This window comes from Malus sylvestris, chromosome 8 (genome assembly GCF_916048215.2).
Source record: "Malus sylvestris chromosome 8, drMalSylv7.2, whole genome shotgun sequence".
In the NCBI taxonomy this organism is placed as follows: Eukaryota; Viridiplantae; Streptophyta; class Magnoliopsida; order Rosales; family Rosaceae; genus Malus; species Malus sylvestris.
In genome coordinates this window covers 5,739,538-5,755,018 of record NC_062267.1, presented here as the reverse complement: position 1 = coordinate 5,755,018, position 15,481 = coordinate 5,739,538, and the positions used below count along the sequence as shown (strand labels likewise).

The following is a 15,481-nucleotide window of genomic DNA, read 5'->3' as shown; positions in this document are numbered from 1 at the left end:
CCAAACCGTGTTTATGACACACTAAAAATTTCTCCATGTTTCACACGTTTTTGCTACCTTATTGTAATTGTTAAAATGTAAGTTGGTCCAAGCCATCAAAGTTTACCTTAGTTGGTTACTTTGAATAGTAAAATTACTTTTACTAAAATAAAAGCAAGGTTCTAAAAAACGCTAAGCACTAGTCGGACGGGCCTGGCGCCTAGCGCCTAGGTGGGATCTAGGCAGGCGGTTAGGCAGCTTAGCCGGATTTAGGTAAATTTTTTGTATATCTTATAAATAAGTGTATATTGACACTTTACAAGAAATTATACTTATATAAAATCCATGGATAAGATAATAAAAAAATGATAAAATGCAAAAAGAGTATCCAACAAGTCCAAAATTTAAAAACACATTAAGCATATATGCCATATAATCATAGTGAGGAGTATTGTAGGATGACACATGTACAACAAGTTCACAATTTTAAACCACTTAGACTTAGATAGGATTTTTTATTTTATTTTTTAATTTCATTAAAAAAAACCGTCTAGCCCCGCCTGGGCCGCCTAGAGCCCATCGGATTTTTCCAACCGATTTGCAAGAGAATGCCTCAGCTCATCACCGCCTATGCCGTTTTTTAGAACATTGAATAGAAGTACAAACTCCTACTTTTTTTTTTGGGCCAAGGAAATTATTATTAACTACAAAAAAAAAAAACATATTTACATACGAAAGGCCTAGAACATAAACAAGCAAAGATGGGCTAAACACCAAACTAACAAGAGGTCAACCAAACAACTAAGGCCCAAAAATAGAAAAAACAAAAAAGCCAAGAAGTCCGCTGCTACTGCCTCCTCCAGCACTGTGCTCTAAACATGTGCAAAGCCATGCCCACCTCCAAACATCGCCTCGTCGATCTCATCATCCAATCCCAATATGTTATCCGATCACAACCAGAAAGTAAAGATAACCAACAACTGAAGGAAATCAGGCAGCTATCAAGAAAAAAAAAACCCATGAAACACCATGAGCAACATTGCCTGGCATGGGAGATGACAAAGAGAAGGTAACATGTCACATCCCAGACCGACTCCACCGTAGCACGATATTGTCTGTTTTAGGCCTCGACCACGCCCTCATGGTTTTGTTTCTGGGAACTCAGATGAGAACTTCCTAGTGGGTCACCCATCCTAGGATTGATCTCGCAATAACTCGCTTAACTTTGGAGTTCCAATGGATTTCGAAGCCAGTGAGTTCCCAAAAGACCTCATGTTATAGGAGGTGGACATGTACATATAAGACACATCACCCCCTCTCCGTTGGTCGATGTGGGATGTTACAATCCACTCCCCTTATGGGCCCGACGTCCTCGTCGGCACACTCGCACCACATGGCAGAGTGGCTCTGATACCATTATGTCACATCCCAGAGCGGCTCTGCCGCAACACAATATTGTCTGCTTTGGGCCCTGACCATGCCCTCACAGTTTTTTTTTTATTTTTTATTTTTTTTATGGGAACTCAAACGAGAACTTCCTAGTGAGTCATCCATCCTAAGATTGCTTTCGCCCGAACTCGCTTAACTTTAAAGTTCCAATGGAATTCGAAGCCAGTGAGTTCCTAAATGGCCTCATGCTATAGGAGGTGAGCATGAACATATAAGGTATATCACCCCCTCTTCGTTGGTCGATGTGGGATGTTACATAACTCCTAAGTCGGTTGAAGCACCAAAACTCTATGCACTATCTCCAAGGCAAGTATGGCTGAAGATAGAAACTCAGATGAAGGAAGAAAAGGAATGTCAGCAAGGTAAGAATAGGAGGGCAAATCAAGATAAGGAGGATAGAGAAAAAATAGTAGAAAGGGGGATAAAAGAAAAGAAAGAGGAAATTGGCAACCGACCCCAACCAAAGCTAGAGTCGATGCTACCGATTTTGAGCAAGATAACCCTCACACCAAAAGCAGGGAAGAACTCTCAAGCAGATAGAAGCTCTCTCACAGAAGGAGAGAAAAAGTCAATTGTACAAACCCCCACTTTAAAAAGTTCATTTAATTTGATTCACATACATGACTAAACAATGAAATTGTTTGATTAATATGAATAACTAAATTGTTTTTAAATTAAATGAATTCTTCTAAAATTGATATTTGAATAAGAATAAATAGAATAAACAATTATGATTATAATGTTTATGTAATAAAATAATGTCACATCAACATTAATCTACTTCTTATATATAAAGACTCAACAATATTATATATATCAGCAAGAGCTAAAGCTGACTGTCTTAATCTGAGTTCCAATTTACCATTTATTCTTACTAATTAGCCACCAATTTCTTGTCATTTGATTATTGCAAAGTTAGTGGGTTAAATTATTAACTACTAGGAGGTGAGGGATTGATGGGGATGAAACTTACACTAGGATGGATACACATAATTACTTTTCGTCGCTGTAGTAAAACATCATTTGCAAAATATGTTGTTAAGCAATGCACATTTTACGACTAATAAATAATTTTATAAGTGGAGCAAATCAGAGAGTATGGTTTTGTTCCTCTTTGGCTCCCTGTCCCTGCTGCTGACTACGTCCATATGTTGTGACGATAGCTTAGAACACATGTAGTTAATAAATAGGAGATTTATTGTTGATACTTTAAAATTTTAATTATGCACTTCCTATATGAGTATTTCTTTCTAAATATAAAAAGTTCGGGATGTATAATTATGTCAGTAAAATTAAACTAATAAAATTCGACCAATTAAATGACATTTGGACCTTCAATTTGGAACAAATATCGTATTTATGGTGTCCTAACCAATGTATCACTAGGGTGTAAGATTAATAACTAATATACGTATTATACTTTGAGAGGAGGTCGCACTTGGTGCGATGGCAAGTGCCTTCGTCCATGAGCGATAGGTCTCGAGTTTGAGACTTGGGAGCAGTCTCTCCATAAATAGGGGTAAGGCTAGCCAACATTCACCTCTCTCAGGCCCTGCGTAAAGCAGGAGCCTTGTGCACTCGGTACGACCTTTTATACGTATTATACTTTGAGTATACTAGTTATATCCTGTAACAGTGTTTTTGACACACTCTGACTTGGAATATCCACTAGGATTCCGAATTGAGCCTTGTTGGCCAACACCTAGAAGGTGACGAAGTCATGAAGTGTGATAATGTGGAAAAAGTGAATAAATTTAAACCTAAGAGTGCCTAAATACTAGAGTGCGCTGGTGAGCGGGAATGAACTCACTTCACACGTGACGTTAGAGCATAAGTAAAGTGCAGTAGAGTGGATTGAAAATCATACCATCGAAGGTAATCTCCAATACCAAGACTTGCCATGAATCCTCGTCGATACAAAAGCTCTACTACTAGACTTGGAGGGATAAAAACAAGAGTGAGTAGGCTAGAAAATAAAGCTTTAATAAAGACCGTCTAAACGATATAATCCCTCACCGTAACACCTGTTTAGTTTCCAGAAAAATCACACTACGTATAAGTATGAAATTAAAAGTATACTAACATTTCAGAAGTATACCACCACACAACATCTCATTAGCAATATAAATAATTATGAGCTTAATAACTCATACTAGCACGCCAGTCGGATTCACCTATGGTGACCTGTACGACTAAAACCATATCTCATCAATCAATGCTAGCTCATAAGTCAAAGTCACCTATAGTGACCTGTACGACTTATCCATATCTCATTAATCAATGCTAGCTCGTAAGTCGAAGTCACCTACAGTGACCTATATGACTTATCCGTATCTCATCAATCAATATCCCAGTAATATGTCAGCCGGATCCACCTCTTATGGCCTATACGACTTAACCCATAGCTCAACACATATCCCTGCACACGAGTCGGAACCACCTCTTATGGTCTGTACGATAAGCTGGGTGTAAATAATTACGCTCGAGTGCTATGATCACGTGAAGGCTATGCGAAGAATTGCAAGTCACCTACGAGTCAAAACCACCTACTATGGTTTGTATGACAGACTGGCTATGGTTTGTACGACAGACTGGCACCTACCTTGAATCCAAGGTGAGTGTGTGGTGTGGGAGGTGAACGATCACGTGAAGGCTAGGCCCTGTCCTCGGATGAGAGCACTAACACTGGGGTGCATGGTTATGAGCTATAAATGCATCTACTATGGCATGTACGACTTATAAACAACCTGTACGACAATGTCGGAGTTGCCTAAAACATAAATATAGTCATGCCATCACTCAATCGTTCCAAATAAAATTTAATTATAACCATGCATCCCACATTTCACAACATATACTCACCTGAACGTATCTGTGCATCATGCGTTCACCTTCGTACTTTAAAGCATTCACAATAATTATGCGCAATAATATACTTATGGACATACCCTAATGCAATCCAAAACTTAACCATATCGTAGTGCTTCCAAATATATATATATATATATAGATCAATAATGTGGCGTAAAATGCACGATCTATAACGCCCTACTCCCTAACTATTAATTTTCGGAGATAATTATCGATGACAAGCTCAACTAAACACTAGTTTAACTAACTATCAATACTTACAATTCTTTACTTCAATTTCTCGATCCTTCACCCAATGATTTATGACCAACATCCAATCACTAAATCATAAGGTTAAATCTCACATTTTCCACCAATGTCCCTCACATTGCACAATTTCTCAAACAAGGCTATTGTCTTAATTATAGTATTGCTGCATCTAACGTCTCGGTAGACTGCCTACGTACCCTAAACAAGGGTCAAGCCATTCGTAGTTCACATTAGTACTTCAAAGCATTCACAGTAATTATATGCAATAATCAATTTATAACCGTTGGTGGAATTATCAATCATATATATATATATATATATATATACACGATAGAAAGGAAAAGACCCACTTACTTGAAGTCCGTGCTACAACTCCCTAGCACGAATATCAAGACATCACGAACCATCGTCGCCTGTGACCAAGTTCAATTTGGCCGGAAAAGGCTCCAATTTCACTCAAACCCACCGAAACCCTAAAATGGGTGAACTTCGATTCTCCTTCCTCGGTGTTCCAACGCCTTTACAACCAGTTGGGTCTTGTTCCTGGGTCCAAGGGGAGTTAGTTAAGGGTGGTGGTGGGTGGTGAAACTCGTTGGATTGAATGAATCATCGTCGAAACCTCACGGGTCACCCGCACGGTTTTACACGGTTTTTGGCCTAAAAATCTTCAAATTTAGATGGAGATAGAAGATGGGGTATTGTGGAATGGGTTGCAGGAGAGGGATGAGTGAAAATCACCTGAAAAATTGGTGGAAATGGTCGGAATCGAAACCGAGTTGCCATCGGTTTTGTCCACATGGATGGGGAAAAATTCCCCTTTTTCTCATTGGGTGATGCCTTTTTTCCTCATTGGGTGATGCCTTTTTCCTTCCTTAACATTAATTAGTCAGTTTTCTCATAAGGTGGGAGTTTAACACTTTATAATCTAAAATATAAATAATCAATTTCAAACATTCGTAACTATACCGTTATAATCCGGACTCGCAAATGACTTTCGTCCATGCGTTTGAACCAACGAGTACTACACAAATACGCTAAAAGAAAAAGTCTTACGTTTCTCTAGACAATGGTCAATGCAAGTCAAAGTCCTTGCCTCTAGAGTATTTTCGTTAATTCCTTCGATTAAAATAAATAAAAACGTATATTCAGGGATGAGTTGTCACAATTTTAATATCACGTAATAATATTTTTCCGGTTAAAGCTTTTTGATGAGACAATATTTTAATTTACAGGAGTGAAACAAACTATATTAACAAAAGAATCAAATATTAAATCTCTCACTTACAAATAAAAAAAAATATCGTAACATCAAATTTGAACAGCAATTCATCTCCATGATTGAAAAAAAGACGAAGTCAAATACACATCCGTTTGACTGGTCATGTCTCTTCATAAGCAAGAAACAAGAATCATACATAAAATATTACAATTAAAATTGAAAAATATGGATATCCGTACAGAAGTCAAGCATTTTATTTATTTAATTATTTCAAGGTGCCACCATCTTTATAAACCCCCTCCTCCACCAAAACCCCTTACATTTTGCGTGTCTGATTTTTCCTCTGTCGTCTCGGTCCCTTCTGGTTGGTTCTTGGGGAGTGAGTGAGGGAACACAGTAAGTAACCATGGGACGCACTCCATGCTGTGACAAAGAGAACGTGAAGAGAGGTCCGTGGTCTCCGGAAGAAGACGCAGCTCTCAAGTCCTACCTCCAGTCTCATGGCAGTGATGGCACCGCCAGCAATTGGATTCATCTCCCCAAAAAAGCTGGTCTCTCTCTCTAAATCCGTCTTTTGAGCTCAAAGAATGAAAACTGTGGAGAAATGAGAAAAGGGTTTTGCAGCTTTTGCTTTCTTTGCCAATCTCTACAAAAAGTTCTGAACTTTATTAGTTTTTGTACCGTTTGTAGGCCTGAGGCGGTGCGGGAAGAGCTGCCGTCTGCGGTGGCTGAACTATCTGAGGCCAGACATCAAACACGGTGGCTTCACTGAGGAGGAGGACAGCATTATCTGCAACCTCTACAACCAGATGGGAAGCCGGCAAGTTTTCAATGTTTTTTTTTTTTAATATCTTAATTTATTATCCGCAACATTTAATTTGATCAGTATTTTCTAACTTATTTGCATTTTTTAAATTCCCCCAATTTTTTAAGATGGTCAGTCATTGCTTCTTACATGCCTGGAAGAACAGACAACGATGTGAAGAACTACTGGAACACCAAATTAAAGAAGAAGCTTTTGGGAGGAAAGATAAAGAATATCAGCAGCAAAGAGCCCACAATTGCAAACAATGCCAATTTTTTTGGAATCCCAGAAGCCGAGAAACCCCAAGACTCTGCCTTTTCGACGTCCGAACCCCAAGTTCCATCCACATTGCAGATGCTATATGATGTGAAGTCTGGACTTAGTGCAGATAACCAGACCATGAGCTTAAACCCTGATCAGTTATACAACCTCAAGCTCTCGGGTTTTTCGGATTTGGGTGCAAGGTCAAGGAGGAATTACAGCACAACTGTTTCATTGTCTCAGGAGGGATCAAGCATTTCGGATTCGTCTTCCATGGCTGGGAATCTTTATCTTGATCAGGATTCTGGATTTTTGATGGATTATGGATTTGGTGTGGCTTATGATAATAATGTCAACCATTATGGCATGTCCTTTGGAGACAAAACCAGTGAAGTTGGTCCAACTGGATGCACAGATTTTGGTGATTTCTTTTGAAGCTGAAATTTACAGGATTGATCTGAGTCAAAAGGTTTTGTAACAAATTGGGAAGAAATGAATTGGGTTAGAGAAAACAGAAGCAAAAAGCAGGGAATTCGGAAAGGAATTGGGGAAGGAAAATGGCTAACTAGCTAGCTAGAAATGCTTTAATTTTTTATCTTTCACTTTTTCTCGTTTTTATGGAAACATATAATGTTAATCAAATTTGTCTATGACTAGCTATGAACAATATGCATTAGTCTTCCATTCTCTCTATCTACCATTGTCACATCATCTGTGTATCTCTCACATCACGTAACTGGAATTCTGCGTGTTTGTGTTTGTGTGTTGAAGGTTTCAACTTTCTCAAATTTGCCATCGTTGGGTTCTGAGAAGTTTCTCAGCATGATGGCCTCAGCATGTTTGCCTGTTTCCTTTGTAGGTCAGAGGTCATGAAAGTTGTGTGGGAGTCTGGCCAATTCAAAGTTCATGTCCCTCTCAACACAATAACCATAAAAGATATTCTGCCCTAGCTGTGTTGATTTTTACAGTCATAAGAGTACATCATGTTTGCAAGTTTGGGACTTTGAAGTCGTAAAAATCAAAGGTTATATATGGTCAAGGAGTTATTTTAAAAAAAGGAAAAGAAATATTGTCAAGAAAGAAAAAAGTCATGAGAACTTTAACGAAAAGCTCTTGGTAATATTCATTTTAACGAAAAATCACATTTTTACACTAAAAAGTCAATTATGATACTATTTACTTTATTCTTTATTTTGTCTTTATCGTTAAAACTCAAAGTTTTTAAACCATTTTCATTAGTTTTCCTATTATTCGATTCTCAGATATTTCACCGTTTTCACCTTCCGTCCTACGAATACAGAGCCAAAAAAAAACAAAACTTGAGAAACAATCAATTTAGACCGAACTTTGCCAATCTTGCAAACCTTTGAAAGTTGAGATTTTTTACTGTGCTCGAGGATATCTCTCTCTTTATATCTCGATTAGATTACAAGAGACACTGAAAAGAGCCGGAGATGTGACGCGGTTGAGTGCTGGAATTTCACTCTCAAGCAGCAATATGAACATATTGTAACATATTTGTCATAAGACTCACACCATGCAGTAACATAATATTGTAGGCTTTTAATTAGTCATGCAGATTGCAGTGTGCTGCTGAAGTCAAATGTCACGGTTTGAAAGCTGTGATTCAAATCAATATATTACCTTACATTGAAATTGAAATTTAAATCTTCTCCTGACCTTAGTTTTTGAAGCATAAGAACTAAAAAATTTGCGTTCTTGGTCTGTATGAAAGAGAAATTAGAACTCTTGGCAGTGAACAAGCAGAATGTTAATGAGAACCGTTAAATTCAATTTGAGTGGTTCAGATTGCTTGATCTCGAGCTCTGGACAGTGAAATTCGAAATGGATCTCTTTCCCTTGTAATATTAGATCAAATTGTTAATTGTACGGTCAAGTACTCTAGAAGTCTGACCATTCAAGAATCGAAAGGACATAATTATTTGAAAATTTCCACTCTAATTTATCTGTGAAGACTTTTTCGTGTTAAGGCTAAGCCATTGTTTAGGCCTCACTAACCACTTCAATTATTAACATCATTATATTTAGTTAGTCATCAGTGTTTTCGAAACCATAATTTTATAAAACATTGTTGTTTGTTAGTCATCACCTTAAAATATGAGATTAATTAGAAACGCTAATGAGATTTTCTCAAAAGTTGAATACTTCATAAACTCTTTGTCACCTCATGTTTTTTGCACAACATTTTATAATGTTTGCATGAGAATTGACGTTAAACTATCTAACATTACCCATGCTCGATTTATGTGAGATGCCCTAATTAGTGTTTATTTGACAAATACCAAAGCTAAGCTAAAGCTTTAATCTGGTGTTTAATTAGGGTTGTATTCCAATAAAAGAAAGGTTTAGAAAAATTGGGCTTAAAGTTTTGTTTTCCATCTGTCTCTCTCTCTCTCATGTTTTCACATTCAACTCTAAAAATTGTAACATAATGAATGTTGTTTATCTGCTTCTTGGTGGCTTTCTGTCTGCATGAATATTCCCTTGGTGAAGTGCCCCTCGTTTTCGAGAAATAATACTTACTATTTTGGAGATATATCCCATTTTTATCTTTCTCGCTCATCTTCTTATCTGCTTAAGATGGATCCTCTCCAAATCTCATTGTCCGGTGCTCAAGAAGTAGAAATTTCAGACCACTTAAATTGAATCTAACAGTCTTTCTTAACTCATTTTGTTGGCCTACTTTCCACAAACTAAGGGCCTGAATTCTCTCTTTTTTTTTAACGGTCCGAATTTCTTGGTCTTTAGATTCCTAACAATGAGGTCTGAAGTGGATCCAAATTCAAAGAATAAAAACACTAAAATTACTATTTTTTTAAGCAGGAATCAATGAGTTAGATTGGACATCCGTCCCTTTCAAAATTCTAGTTTATGCCAGACAGAGTGATCTCAAGTCAAAGAAAAAAAAAAGATAATCTTATAGATGCCATTAGCAACATGGACAATTTTTGTTGTATGTCTAAAAGTTGAACTCTGAATTAGTAAAATATTTGAAAAACCATATCAAAACTATACAACAAGTTCTTGTTTTTTCTTGTATATAATCATACGATGATGGACTGATGGGTTGATGGTCCTCCACTTTTAATGTTTTGTTCTATTAAGTAGGATAATTTTGTCAATTGCAAGCATTGTTCACACCAATTTCATGCTTTATAATAAAATGTATTTGCAAACCCAAGTTCTTTATTGGTCATATACATAAATAATTTATAACTTGTGGATTTAGTAGGTGGAGGTATTGGTGGTGATGGTGGATGGTGGTAGCAGCGGCGGTGGCGAAAGTGGTGATGATCGTGAGTGGTGGTGGTGATAGCAACTGTGGTGGGAGTGGTAATGGTGACCACTAAAGGATGAGTTTCTTTTGTAATTGATTTTAAACTCTCTCGTAAAATTTTGAAACTGATAACTATTTACATGGAATTTAAGCTTGAGAAATGGAAGTCTTGAATTCCATTTTTTTTATTTATATAGAAATTCTAAATATTCATGTTTATGAATCCAAACATAGAGTTGATGTCAATTTATAAATTCCAAATTCTATCTAAATTCCAAGTTTATTTCTGATGCAGCATATAATATAAGAAAAAGAACAAACTCTAGAACACAATAAGTCTTGTCGACTCCCAAAAACAAGAGAAATATATGCCTCGTTGATTCTTACGGAATACCCTAGTTGATAGAACATAAGAGATTTAGGCTTACAGTGATTTATAGACTTTATCCACCATTCCATACATTGAATTCATCACCCAAATTAATGATATGCATGAACCCAATTAATCCCAATACAGTGCACTACATGGACTTCCCCGATAATCCTAGTACATAGAATATTATTAAAGCTAAATTTATTTTCCAATGCACTACTTGGACTTCCTCGTGCATGAATCTTATCACAATAGTGCTACTTTGTCTGCATCAATTTCCCTCGTTCCAAAAGGAAGGTAAAGTATAAGGAGCTTCTATGGCACTCAAAAAATGTCAGCATGCACTCGTCTATGCAGATTTTCCCTCGTGTTTTTATAAAGCTAGAGTGCATAGATGACAATTTTTAAATGCTAATAACATCTCCCAAAGTATAAACCCATCGTTCATTTCATATTATATAAGTATATATACCACGTGTCTGTGTTCCAATACCATACAATACCAAGATTTCTTTGTTCTCTGCCATTGAATCCTTCAATATGACCTTACATATTTTGCATGCAGGTAGCCCGGTCATTGCGACGATGTTTACACCTTTAAATATGCAAGGATTTTAACATTGATATTGACATGGACTAAAAGAAAAACATTGACATTGACATAAAAGGACATACATAATTGTATCACTAAGACATAACATTGTATTCCCATCTGGTTTTTTAGTCATTGAACCGGGATTCGAGGGCCAAACGTTCCCGGTATGGTTTTACAAGTCGAGTAAATTACATAGTACACACTGTTATCTGCTTAAAATTATATATACAGTGTCTCCTCACAATCATCAAATGCGGTAAAAAGGTCTACTGGTCAGTCTGGAGAGTCCGAGAGATTCGCACCATCCCATAGTTTATTAAACGTCTCCTGCTACATGTTACTACTACACGCAGAGAGATGAAACCCGTCAAAATGAATGGAATTAACATAACGAAGGGCGGATCATCAACTGCTTGCAGAAACACAACTCTTACTCAAATTGCAGCACACGAAAAGATCAAACAAACAAACAAACAATCCGTATAGATAACCAAATGTTTGGACTCGCGCGTTTCAAAATCTTTCTCAATTGTCATAACATGCATGTATAGCGCTTTCAGCATAACGACTTTTTCTAAAATGATATGCTTGTGGTTTGAATGATATGATCTCCGTGGTGTGCAACTACCCTAATTCAACAATAGTTGACAGTGACAGTCATGTAGAGGCTGTAGAGCTATGATTATATTATCGAGACAAATGATCTACCTGATACACGTATATAACTGCTTAAAGTGCCATCTCTGCCTGTAATGCAGCAAGCTCATCTTCCTCACGGTTATTTCTCTGAGGAGCTGGTCGGGTTGGTTGCCTGCCTGCTTCAGGATTTACATATACTGGAGCTGCCGGAGCACTCGTGGCTGGCTGGAGAAGCTCCTCCTCCAATTCAGCTCCTTCTAGTTCTTCAAGCTCGGCCTCCAATTCATCCTGTGAGAATAAATATTGCAATTTGAACCATTGATTTGAAAAGAAAAAAAGCATTGAATCTACGAACTAATAACTTGCAAAGACAATACCTCATCGAAATCAGCTGCTGCACCGATAGGTGCTGACAGTGCCTCCTGAATCTGTTTCATGCTTTCAGTTTGGTCATTGATCTCATCCATTGTTTTCTCCAAATCCTCAATTTTCCTGTAGGAAAAACAGGCCAAAGGTGAGATGCGCTACACAGAACAAAAGGATACGGTATGCTTCAACCTCCAAAGACATGTTCAAAACAAAGCAATATAAAGAGAAAGTGAAAAGAGTAATTTAAGACGTATTTACAGAATGATGCTATAGTTATGAGAATGATGCTATAGTTATGGAAATGATGGACCACGGAAACTATAACTTCTACAGAATGAAGTTCAAATTCAACTTACGTGGCCTTGTTCATGGCCTTCATTACAGCGGTTCCACTTCTCAATGCATCAACAGTTTCTGTCGTAGCGTTTGCACCTTCCAGCATTATCATCTAAAACCCCAACACAAAACGGGTCTTCAACAAAAACAGTCAACACATCAAACTTCATTAGAGTTTAAAACAACACAACAAGCACCTGATCGTGAATGCGCAATTGGAAATTCCCAAGCTGTTCAATTTGTTGTTCGTAAAGCCTCTTCCTTTTTAAACACTTTATCGCCGCTGTATTAAAAACAGCAACAAGGTATACGATTTAATAATAATTACCACACAATATCATAGGTTTCACAACTAGGTATAAGTCTGAGTCACATGTCCACTCAATTGCTTCTACAACCTACAGAATTTACTCAACGGAATCTACACACGAATCACGCTCATGATCCCCTATCACGATTTACGCAGAAAAATTCACCTAAGCAGGTAACTAGTGACGACAATTTGTTCTCCCTAGTCCCTCCACCGGAAATGGATAACACGAAAACAAAATTGGAGACAGAACAACCTACCCACATTCTTAAAAGCCAAACAAAATCGACAATAAACAAAGATTTCTGTTCAAATTCAATACAAAACATATCCACATATGGTATCAAATTCACAAAACATTCAAATCGTCTACACGAAACAAAGAATAACCGAAAAAATTGAATGTAGACCGTTCGGGTTTCTTACCATTTCGGTTTTTTGCTTGAGTAAATTGTTTAGCTTTCTCAACCTCTTGAGCTGCCTTCTTCACAAGCACTTTCTCCTTCTTCTCCAGCATCTCAAGTGTCTGCAAAATCCCAAAAACCCAACACTTATCAGTTAAAAAAAATACCCAAACAATTACAATCACAAAACCCAATTCATTGTCATAATTTCTGCAAAAAACAACAAAATCGAGTAATAAAAAATCCCCCCCCCCCAAAAAAAAAAACCCATACATCGTTTAATTTGTGAATCGTGGGCAGGGGATTGGCCTCCTGCTTAGCTTTCCCAAACACCCGCTTGAACATTTTTGCTTCGATCGGTTCCCAGAACAAGAAAAAGCAACCAACTTTAAAAAACCCTGCAACCAAATCGAATTTTTTGACCACAAATACTTGAAAATATATATTGATTCAATAAAACAACGGTCAACATATCAAAATTAAATTCATAAAAATTAAAAGTTGAACATTAAAAGAAAAGAAAAATCAGACTGACAATATTGAAAACCGCGTTGAAGGGAAGAAGTTGGGTGATTTCTGATGAAGGTTGGACTGGTGAAGAGTAAAGTTGATGACCTGAAGTGGCCAGCAGGATCCTCTCCGGATCCTTTGGTGAGATCGTGGAAATCCATAAATTATATTAGTACATTGTGCATTGTATATTGTATATTGTGCGATCAGTTTTTGTCAAATACGGTTTATGTTTAATTTTAAATAAAAATATTTAAAATAATTTTTAACCGCACAATGTACAATGAACGAATAAGATTGACGGATTATAAAAATCTTCACAAAGAAAGACTACGAGAATCCAGATTTGTGAAATGGTAGTTAATTTTTTAGAAAACTTTGAGTTTTAACCATAAGGACAAAATAAAGGGTAAAGTGAATTGTACTGTAATTGACTTTTTAATATAAAAATATAGTTTTTCGTTAAAGTTAACAGTACCAAGAGCTTTTAAAGTTCTTAAATTTTTACTTCAAAAGAAATGAAGGGAGGGAGGTATGTAACGGGCTGTGAGGAAGTTTGTGGTGACGGACGAATAGGATGCTTGGGTTTGTATGTTGGACGGAGTAATGTGACCGGCGGTTTATTGGTAAATAGAGTTTATGAACCGGCACGCGAAGGCCTAGAGGTTGAAGACTGTATTAAAAGAAACCCAAGCCCAATATACTTTGGGCCGGCTGGCTAATTTAACTGTTCAAGTTTCCCAAACCCAATATAGACACCGTAAAAAAGATCTGTAGATTCTCTTGTACGTTGTCGTGTTTACTTATCATAAATGAGTATGAAAATAAATTGATAATATTTGACTCTTTACGTATACTAAGTTCATTTCTCTTTGAGTGATGACGGTGTCATTATCATTTTGTCGTATAAACGTCGTTCACTCTCTTTATCACCATTCACATACCATCTCCATAAATTTTATTTAATTTAGAGACCGTTTAGTCATTTATATGTACTGAATAAACCAATAATTTTGATAACAAATGACATCAATTGTCAATTTGTTTGATTTATGTAGATGGCTAGACTATGATGACATAGAGAATAAACGAATATGATTGTATTGTTTGTACCATAAAGTAATGCCACGTACCCTAAACCCTTAAATACAAACAACCATCAATAATTCCAATCTCATCCATAGATAAAATCATCTTTAAAAATAAGAAATACATAAGTATTCCCATATATTGATATTTACCTATAACTGGTGGTTTCTTTTAAAAGGGACTAACTGGTGACTTCATCACGTTAGTCTATTCTCTTAGAGGTCGGAAGACTTGCACAAGTATTTCAGCTTCATCAACCATCGTGTGATTCACGAGTGATAGGAATCGAATCCAAGACATGTCATGTTGAATACGGCTTAAAATTCATCCTAATCATTGGGCTACCTCATGATGGTTATAAGCGGTGGGTTTTAAAATCAAAATTTTTTAATAACGAATTTGTTACTAATTTACTACGATTAACTTATTATACAGCTTAGTCTAAATTTCTTTTAGCATATATGTGAGGCTCGTTTTAATGTGCTTTTAAAATGACTGAAAGCGATTTAGAGAAAATATTTTTGGGTTCCAAAAGCACTTTGTGATTTCTACAAGAAATACTAGTAATGTGCTTATTCTAGGAAGCACTTTAAGAGATTTTTTTTAGAATTTACTTACATCTTAACTAAAGATTGTTCTAAAAATATTTTCATCAAAAACGTTTTTAATCATTTAAAAAAAATTGTTCTAAAAATATTTTCATCAAAAACGCTTTTAATCATTTA

The 15,481-nt window shown here is 36.5% G+C and overlaps 2 protein-coding genes across 4 annotated transcripts; one reads left to right on the top strand and one right to left on the bottom strand.

Annotated features, from left to right (window-relative positions):
- Window positions 1-6,079: 6,079 nt before the first annotated feature.
- On the top strand, window positions 6,080-7,520 carry LOC126632710 (transcription factor MYB87-like). Its single transcript, XM_050303170.1, has 3 exons — window positions 6,080-6,318; window positions 6,458-6,587; window positions 6,701-7,520. Exons 1-3 carry the CDS (start codon window positions 6,174-6,176, stop codon window positions 7,266-7,268), a joined length of 843 nt encoding a protein of 280 aa, XP_050159127.1. The 5' UTR covers window positions 6,080-6,173; the 3' UTR covers window positions 7,269-7,520.
- Window positions 7,521-11,141: 3,621 nt separating this feature from the next.
- On the bottom strand, window positions 11,142-13,843 carry LOC126633280 (vacuolar protein sorting-associated protein 32 homolog 2-like). Of its 3 annotated transcripts, none has more exons than XM_050303851.1 (8): window positions 13,693-13,843; window positions 13,431-13,555; window positions 13,180-13,279; window positions 12,641-12,726; window positions 12,464-12,555; window positions 12,116-12,230; window positions 11,808-12,026; window positions 11,142-11,508 (listed from the first exon to the last, which is right to left on the bottom strand). In XM_050303851.1, exons 1-7 carry the CDS (start codon window positions 13,826-13,828, stop codon window positions 11,829-11,831), a joined length of 852 nt encoding a protein of 283 aa, XP_050159808.1. In that variant the 5' UTR covers window positions 13,829-13,843; the 3' UTR covers window positions 11,142-11,508; window positions 11,808-11,828. The 3 variants fall into 3 exon arrangements, with proteins under 3 accessions (XP_050159808.1, XP_050159806.1, XP_050159807.1); XM_050303849.1 differs by having other exon boundaries at window positions 11,142-11,442; XM_050303850.1 differs by having other exon boundaries at window positions 11,142-11,439.
- Window positions 13,844-15,481: the final 1,638 nt, after the last annotated feature.